At 32.2% G+C, this 9,889-nt stretch overlaps 1 protein-coding gene across 1 annotated transcript; it reads right to left on the bottom strand.

Annotated features, from left to right (window-relative positions):
• Window positions 1–421: 421 nt before the first annotated feature.
• LOC111056160 (troponin C, isoallergen Bla g 6.0101) lies at window positions 422–7,217 on the bottom strand. The gene is made up of 6 exons (XM_022343494.2): window positions 6,974–7,217; window positions 6,210–6,237; window positions 4,825–4,968; window positions 3,743–3,865; window positions 1,467–1,598; window positions 422–742 (listed from the first exon to the last, which is right to left on the bottom strand). Exons 1-6 carry the CDS (start codon window positions 6,974–6,976, stop codon window positions 714–716), a joined length of 459 nt encoding a protein of 152 aa, XP_022199186.2. The 5' UTR covers window positions 6,977–7,217; the 3' UTR covers window positions 422–713.
• Window positions 7,218–9,889: the final 2,672 nt, after the last annotated feature.

Below are 9,889 nucleotides of genomic sequence, written 5' to 3'. Positions count from 1 at the left end.
ATAAATCTATGACTAAACAAATATATAAGACATTACGAGTGAATATTTCACTTATGATTTGAACTTGGCAAATACTTTTTTCTCGATGCAGATTGAATATTTATTGCAGATCTATCAGTATTTTACAGGATCATTGTAAGAAATGCCGATTGATGATTTGAATAAATTTTCAGTTCAAGTATAATTTATCAATTTTATTTCTAGGAATTTTAATTTGATAAATATCACACCAGGTTCAGGAATGCTGATAGAGAGTAGTTGCATAATAGATAGATATTGAGTTAGATAACTTAACTAACTGGGAGCTGATACCTGAACAACACTCTTATTAACAAATTTTCACTCTAAAATCTCTTCAGTTCAATCATGCATCAAATAGAGGCTTTATGTTTCTGGATCCTAAACGAAAAAAACCTTCAGAAACGTTTCAAACTCACTCTTTATTATTTCAATTATGAAGACTGTTAATTTGATATCAATCTAATACTTTATGAGATAAGTTGTTTCAAAAATAACTTTTTATTAAACTCAGTCCTTGAAGAAGAGCTTGAGAGTTATCACAGGGATAGTTCATTGATTTGAACATCACTTCAATAATGTATATTGATCATTGAATTGCAATGTGATTTGAGATTATGCATTGCAACCCATGTGCATTTGCTTTTCAGTTCTTTGGTTATCTTCACTGAACTCGTTACGGTATATCCTTTGATCTATTCCCCAGTCATCACTTCCATAAACTCTGAAAAATAAAATAAAAGAAAACACAAGAAATTATGTTGGTGTAATCTTCATTTCCAATAAAAAATTGAATAATTTGCTTCGCATATGAAGTTCCTTAGGTATTGTTTATTATCAATCCTTAATCTGCATAATTCTGAAGTCTCCAACCACTAACATTTCCAAGATCTTCACTGATTCTATTTCATATTCTAAATCACAATTTATCGAGAATTCAGCCTTCTACAATTCGCAATTATTTGAAAGGAACATTTATTTTTTATACTGTACTTCATCACTAATTGAAGAATACATATGCTTCAATCACGAGAATACTATTTTATAATCCCCTTTGGGGACCGAGCTTTTTCTAATGATTGAACCATCTTTAGTCGTAGAAGTAAATTTCACAAAAATCCTGTTCAAGTTCTAAACCTTACTGAAATGCTTACCTCTAGATTTCATCTTCACATGACCACCAAAAAAGAATCTAAGTTGACTTTCAAAAATGAACGTTTGCCAAATGGATGAGTGTTCTATTGCCAAAGGATGAGTTTTCTATTTCTAATTGATGGATGACGCTAACCTTTTTATGACAGTATAGTAGGTTTTAGTAAAATAGAACAAATAAAGAACCTCTTATAACACTGACGTTTTTCGATATTTTCCCTTGCAAGATTGGTTTTCAGATTTCTTATTCCATTCGACGTTTTGAAAAAATACAAGATTTTTATGATAATAATTACCTTCGAAATCAACTGTTCCAGAACCATCAGAGTCAATTTCCTCTATCATTGAATCTAAGTCTGCTGGAGTGATGTTAGGTTCCAGTTCTAAAAGAATTTCTCGCAAGACGTCAGTAGTAATGTATCCGTTTCCTGAAAATCACACAATTCAACAAGATTATTTACATTATCACAAAATTGCTCGATGAACTCAATTGGAAATAGATATTCATTCAAAATCAATCATTTATGTTCTTGAATGGGGTACTAAAGATATTTTCATGTACCTATTTATGTTCTAAACTAAGAGCGTCGAGATGGGGTTTGCAGAAAAAAAATGTATTGACTTATCATTTATGTATTTATGTTCTGTATTTTATTGACTTACGACATTGACAAGTCCAAATACCCCTTATATAGGAGGTCAGTGGATGAAATAATAATAAATGAATAAATATTAATGGAAGATTAATCTCATAAAAAATTTGTATCTCATGCATAATAAATTTAGTAGGCTATAACAAATTTAAACCGTTTATTTAAGTTCTTGTAATTATAACTATCAAAACTGTTGAACATTATTTTTTATTGATTAAAAAAAACTTGAACAAGATTGGTGAGCTACCCCGCATTTTAATGCCGCCACTAAAGGAAATTTAGGATCTTACTGGTAACAGTTACTATCAAAAGCTCATGATAAATGTCGTTCTATAAAATCCTCCTCCTTTTAATCCTTTGCTTGAAATTGATGCAAATAAAAATAATTTTTCAATATTAATTACATCATTTTATTTATTTTTCCTACAGTTACCTTGAAAAGTGAGCATTCCTGCACTGATTACAGAACGCAAAGAATCACTTTTCCGCTCTAGTGCGCAAAGTATTACTTTGCGTACTCTTAATACTAAGGCCCGGTTGCACAGCAGCCGGTTAAATTTTTAGAAATTAAGATTTATTCAAATTTTCAAATTAATTGTATTAATTTAATTTTTAATTTGAATGAATTATCGATTATTAATTTTCAATTGGATTATCAAGTTTAAAATAAATTAAAGTTGTTATCAATTTATACAGACAAACATTTGATGGATTTCAGCCATCATTTTACCCATGATCAACCACTTTTCATATTCAATGGTAACTGTAGGAAAAACTTAATGTGAAATACGTGCGCAAAGTTCCTCTGCTGCACTCAAGAAACCATTCCGCCCTCGCCTACGGCTCGGGCGTAAACGTTTCTTTCGGTGCAGCAAACTGTCACTTTGCGCACTAGTTGCACAAATAACTATATTGATTAACAACAAGAGCTGAAAGATGTCTTCATCGAGCAAACATAATAGCTGTTTTAATTTGCGTAGTAGCACAGACTACTGCAAAGCCTACTTTAGGTCAAACAAACACACAGTTTTCTCAACATAAAAGAGTGAATTATTGTTCTATGTAGCAGAGTTCAATTCATTTGGTCAATCACTAGTCACTAGAAAATATATTACACTCCTATCTTTCTTTGAGACGTATTTTAGAGTTCTAATAGCTACAAAAAATGAGTAATGAACGTGAGCAAGTGATGACTTGAGGAAGAACTATGAGGTTTTTTAATGTATATCGACTTCTATTATTGCAAATTGTCATTAAATATATGTGCAATTTGAATAAATAATGATTTATAAAACTGAAAAATTCATTTATAAAATTATAGACACCTTTTTAATCCAGAAAATAAAAATTTGGTATGAGCTTATATATAAGAGGTATTTAATAAAAATAAGGATTTTTTCTTGTATTGGCTTATCAAAAAGCATGCAATAGATGAATTGAACAATACGATGAAGTAAAATTGAGCTTTGTAGAATAAACATACATTCTAATATTTGGATACTAAATACTGCAGTTTGATAGATTTTGAGAGTTACTACTGTGCAAGTGCCAGAGCTGTACGGCCAACTATGAAGATTCTGAACAGAGCTGTAGCAGGAAAAAAGGTTAGCCAGCGATGCTGGATATGAGAGCTGACGCGCAGGCACCCGTCTTTAATGTTCAGAGCTGTAGTGAGAAATGCAGTATTCTGCTATACTGGATATAAGAGCGCAAAGGGTTAATGCTATTATTGCAATTAATCTTCATTTCAATTTCCTTTTTAGTTTTTATCAGCTTGCCATGCATCGATCGGAGCTCTATATTATTTTCCATCAAACGAAACCTCGTAAATCGTTGGCAATGATTCTCATTGAGTTGAATATTGTTTTGAGTGAAACATCGAAAAATTCATTCCGGATTGATGCTAATGATGAGCTCACCTTCTTTGTCATATAACCGGAATGCCTCCCTCAGCTCTTGTTGCATTGCTTCGTCATCCTCTTCTTCGACTATGAATCGGGCAGCAAGCTCGCAAAACTCTTCGAATTCTAGTTGGCCGGATCCTTTATGAAAAATAATAGCATAATTCAAATGAACATTTTCCAATTATCAAAAAAACAATATATTCCTGATGCATTTGAAATTGATGGAAAAGTTAACTCTCTAGCGATAGTAAGGATTTACAGAAAATTGAGTAATGACTCTGAAATCAACTCTTTAGCAATAATAAGGGTTTACGAAAAATTAAGGCTGTGCAAAGGCTAAAAATAAACTTTCTACTGGTGATATTTTTCAAAGATTTTCGATTTGTATATCATCAAGCTATCAAAATTAAAAAGTTTTCTCAGGAAAACATTTTTTTCCGATCATTACTTTTTGAGATATGAGCGCCTAAAGTTTAAATTTTTGGGACAGAACATTTCAAATTCGGTAAGAGATAAATCCATGAAATTTGAAGGATTGATTCTCCATGGTATTGTTGATCTAGTAAAATAAAAATTTTCTGAAAATATCAATTTTTGAGAAAGTTATTCAATTTACTAAAAATGACCAAAAATAACTTTTTGTTGAGTTATTTATGGTAATTTTTGGTAAGTTGAATAACTTTATCAAAAATTTATATTATCAGAAAATTCTCGTTTCACTAGATCTACAATACCATGAAGAATCAATCCTCCAAATCTCATGGATTCATCTCTTACCGAATTTGAAATGTTCTGTTCCAAAAATTAAAACTTTATGCGCTCATATCTCAAAAAGTAATGATCGGAAAAAATGTTTTCCTGAGAAAACTTTTTAATTTTGATAGCTTGATGATATACAAATCGAAAAACTTTGGAAAATATCACCAGTAGAAATTTTATTTTTAGCTTTTGCACAGCCTTAAGTAATGACACTGAAATTTGGAGCTTAGTCCACTGCGTTTTTTTGTAGATTATACATTTTGTAATATGGCAGAAGATGAGACTTCAATTTTCGACACCAGATTATAATAATGTGAACAAAATATTCAGTTACTCACCATCAACGTCAACTTCTCCAATAATCTGCGCCAGCATTGAAGCTGGTTGTTTGTGATCCAACATTTCTAAAATCGTGCCAACCATCTCCGTACCAATGCAGCCTTTCTTGTCATGGTCAAAAGCATCGAAAGCTGTTTTCAGCACTAAAAAAGAAGAATGTTCATAATACAGTATTAGCGTACATTTATAACGTTGGCGTGAATAAATTTCCTTATTTTTATATCCTCAACTCGAACTTATGAGAATAGTTTGGGCACAAAAATAATACAGGATGTTGGAAATGAACAAACTAAGAATCAGTCAATATTATTACAGCCTACAGCTGAGGTGATGATGATTAAATTCTCACATTTGTTAGCATGACTTATTCGAATATTAGTAGTTCTGTGAAAAGTAGACCTCATGCAGTATTCTCATCCACAAGTACCTGATTAAAACTATAGACCTTATGGAAATACAGCAATAGACTGGCTTCTCCACACATCTGTGTAATAACTTGTCAGCTGATTTATGATGAATAATTCTATAGTCTGATTTTTACTTTAATATTGGCGTATGAAGGAGGCTCCTTTTTCCTTTTATACTAGTAGTTCTGTGAACAGTAGACCTCACGCAGTATTCTCATCCACAAGTACCTGATTGAAACTATAGACCTTATGGAAATAAATCAGCAATAGACTGGCTTCTCCACACATCTGTGTAATCACTCTTGTCAGCTGATTTATGATGAATAATTCTATAGTCTGATTTTTATTCTAATATTGGCGTATGAAGGAGGCTCCTTTTTCCTTTTATATTATCCTTGAAATGCAAAATTTCCAAAATCCTTGTATATACGTTGACGCGCAATTAAAAAAGGAACATACCTGTCAAATTTTATGAAAATCTATTACCGCGTTTCGCCGTAAATGCGCAACATAAAAACATATATAAACAATCAAACATTTAAACATTAAGAGAAATGCCAAACCGTCGACTTGAATCTTAGACCTCACTTCGCTCGGTCAATTATAGTAAATTAAAATAATTTTAATTAATATATTATTTTATAGTTTAGCTGCGTTTATAAATTCGACGAAGGATTTAGTCTTAAATCGACGTACCGTACATCAAAAACTCAACCCTATTTTAAAATACGGCCCTCTGGAGCCAGTTTCATAGAAATCTTATAAAATAGAAGGAAGGATGTCACACACTGAACATTTCCCAAATCATAAATTGGCTGACTGTACTATCCTTAATCAGTGTGTGGGAGGCTTTTTCTCATATTCTAGGACTTCCAAATGTTCAAGATATAAAAAAATCCATTATAATTTCCGTTATAGTTTCATTTTCCCATATTATAAACCAAACTATTGTGATGAGTATATCTGACGGTACTTACTAGTGATTTGGTCTTCCGTTAGTTCATCCTGAAATCACAAAATAGTTTTTTATGAAGTCTTATCCATGCGATATATACGTGACTAGCAAAAAATAATTATTATTTTGAGACACTTTCGTTGGACAGTCTTACAGAATGAGTGTAGACGCACACTACAAATTCTGGTGTCAATAATTAAAGTGTAATAACACAATAAAACATAACAACTAATTCATCTGTTGAAGAAACTTTACACTAGCTGGTTCGAATATCTGGAGGTACGGGATATTGGAATTCTACTGATTTACAGAGCACTGTGTAATGAATTTGATCAGTAAACAGAGTATACCTATAAGCATATTCATGCCACTTTCATAAAATAAGTCACTGTAGTCAATATGCCACTCTATTCAAACATTAAATTAATGAATCGTGAAACCAAAATTTAGCGTAAATAATAAAAATGATATTAGTGACATTTGAAATAAGTATTACAAAATGAAAACCCGTAAATCTTTGTAATTCTTGAAATTTTAAATTCAATTGAATATAGATTAATTTGAATGATGAAGTTTTAATGGTATCCTGGAAAAATCCTTGTTTATCACCCTTATCAGGGTGGAGAAATTTAAAAATAAAACAAACTTGAAATATAAAGTTTCATAATGGTATCCTGTAAAAATGTTTATTGATAAGGGTGGAGAAAAAGAACAAGTAAAATAAAACAAATTTATAAAAGTAAGATTTTCCATGCAGGACATTATGAAAGAAAATTTTTTAATTACCATTGTTGCAGTTGTTCCAAAAAACAATAAATTCTAAACTACCTATTCGACTGCAGAATTTAACACATAACTTGACGAAATAAGAAAATATCAAAGGCGTGGACGTTGAAAGCAGCTTTCAAGTGCTCCCTACCCTTCCCCACCCCGCCCACAATCACCATCAGCTATAGCAGTCCATTGAATCGGCTGTTGCAATTTGGATCATTCAAGAGAATACAATCAAAGGCTACTAGAGTGCTATTTCAAGTCATTTAGTACAAAGCAGTTGTAAAGGAGATGGAATGCAATTAATCGTTCAAAAATACTTGAAAAATTCTCTGACACATGACAAAATGTTCTCACAGTAATTGGCAAACGGTAGATCAGATAATAGATATTGTACTAAGAATACACTTCTAAGTAGTAGATAGCAATAAATTTAATCGATGGCTCAGAAGTTTGTTCAAGAGCGCATTCCTTGTCTCATCCAAACTTTTTTCATCCGTTTATGTTCAGAGTTCTGTCGTAGTATTGCACTGTATTATAAGGAAGATTCTAGGAAAAAATAACTTCATTGTTTGATGTATTGGAAAGCGTTATTATACGGATCAATCTTGTCGATAACAATGACAGAAATACTTCCACCATGTTAATTTTCGGATGACTATTCTGAAGATGTTCAAAACGCTTGAGTAATATATGTTTGTGAAGTGTTTACCGATTTTTTTGTTTTGGATTACTGGGCTTTTCTAAACGCTCCTTTTGTTTGTATTGGTGCCCTGGCCCTAGACCCTAAAGAACACGTACAATCCATAAATCAGCATATTTTTATTGATACTGTATCAAATAAATTTATTTTCAAGGACAACTAATTTCAGTGCAGCATTCATGTATACGAATTTCAAGCTTCATTGTAGCCTATAAGTTTACTCAAAACTAACGTACTAAGGTATCCAAGTGACCAGTAAGTCTGTGTTCAAACTATTGAATAGAAAAATAGATGACTCGTTCTGAACATTTGAGAAGTGTAGAGAATCTGTTTGAATAGAATCGAGCTATATACAAGATCTACGTTTAACGGTAAACCACGTTTACTTGTAGATATGGTTGTATTTATAATAATGTGTTTCATTCGGGGTTTCAACGAACACTGAAATTTCTCCGTTTAAACCGAGTATCTGCATACGGGCCTAAGTTTGTTATTCTAATATGTAACCAATCTACAATCTCTCAGATATTAGATGTGAGATGTGCACCTGTCACTCTAGATTGCCGGGTGACCACTTTGAGCCCGCTCCATTAAATATCATCTATGACTCATTACATCATCACCCTAACAAAAAACATGGAGCTTTTTTGCTTCGTATCATTATTATTTGCATTGGTTTCCAGTATAATACATTGCAGCGTGTGTGTCTTATAGCTCATAAGTAATATTTCTTTAATTTTCACATTGATCATTGGGTCTGATATTGTTCTCGTATAAAACCTACTAATGTGCAGTATTGTCTTTTTTCTTTAGGGCTACTTGTAATATAAATAGAAATACAAATCTCAGTACCCTTTTAAATTATTTAATGTCCGAAAAATGTTGTGATAAAATAATTTAAAAGGGTACTGAGATTTGTATTTCTATTTATAATGTGCAGTAGTATAGAAGTATTAGCTTTTTACTGTGATAGTATTATTATAGTAGGGTCTACTTCTAATATGAAATACTTAGGTGACTACTAAGTTACTAAATAGGCTAATATTAGTAGTGGTTCACTAAGGTGGGAGGATGCAAAATGGCATATACCATGCGTGATGAGTAGACTGGAGCAATTTTTCTCTTTAAGGATGCCAGTTCAACTTTTGGGGAACACTTATGTGCAGTTGAACACTAGTGGGTAAACATCCAGTGTTGAGAGTGTGGCTACGCTGGGGATGCACGACAGGGATGAACTCTGATCAGGGATAGAGAATCCCACACTAGGTGGGCTTAGCTTGCTAGACTCATATCTGTGCTTAAATGCATTTTGCCGTCCTTTATGAAAATCAGATAATGTACTACAAAGTATATACAAAAGTATGCAGTATATAATAGTGTAACATACTAGTTACTACTTACAGGTACCTGTTCGTATGTTTGAAAATGTTTGAATGTCTGATGTTTTTACCTGGATTGTATGTATTGTCTATGAATAAGTAAATAAAATAAACATAAACTTACTCTTTTAAAAAAAAATGAATTATATCTTGTTAGTTTGAAATAGCTATGCTCTTCAGTTTTTTGGAACATATCTTTAATACGAATTCTATGAGACTTAGTGCCGGTTGCACAACAGCCGGTTAAATTTTAACCGTGATTAATTCCACGAGAATCAACCAGAGAAGTCGTCTTTTTAAAATCACCTTCTCTGATTGGTTCTCGTTAAATTAATTTAACCGGCTGTTGTGATAAATTTAACGGTAAAATTTAACCGTCATTAATTCCACGAGAACCAATCAGAGAAGCCGTCTTTTCAAAAACGCCTTCTTTGATTAGTTCTCGTGAAATTAATCACTGTTAAAATTTAACCGGCTGTTGTGCATCCGGGTCATACAATAACATTCGTGCCGAACCATCTTGATGCGTACCTACCTAAACTAGTACGTTATACTGATAGATAGAAGTTGATAGCCTAGAACAAACTCAGTTAACTATAACCGCCGTGTTATCGGTTTCTGAGGGCAAATTTCATAACATCCATTTGAGAAATAGAAAATCACTGCGAGAAACCTTTTCCCGTGAATATTTAGGACCCGAAGTGTAGAAATTTTATAATAATCTCATGATATCTATTATTTTGTCTGTGAAGAAATAAATGAATAGATATCATCCATCACGTCATCCATACTCTAGCCCAGACCTTACATGAACATCATCAACAAAAAGTGATCAACGTACACTACCAT

Source organism: Nilaparvata lugens, chromosome 1 (genome assembly GCF_014356525.2).
Source record: "Nilaparvata lugens isolate BPH chromosome 1, ASM1435652v1, whole genome shotgun sequence".
Taxonomy (NCBI): Eukaryota; Metazoa; Arthropoda; class Insecta; order Hemiptera; family Delphacidae; genus Nilaparvata; species Nilaparvata lugens.
Note: the sequence above shows the minus strand (reverse complement) of the source record. Positions and strands in the feature narration are given on the sequence as shown.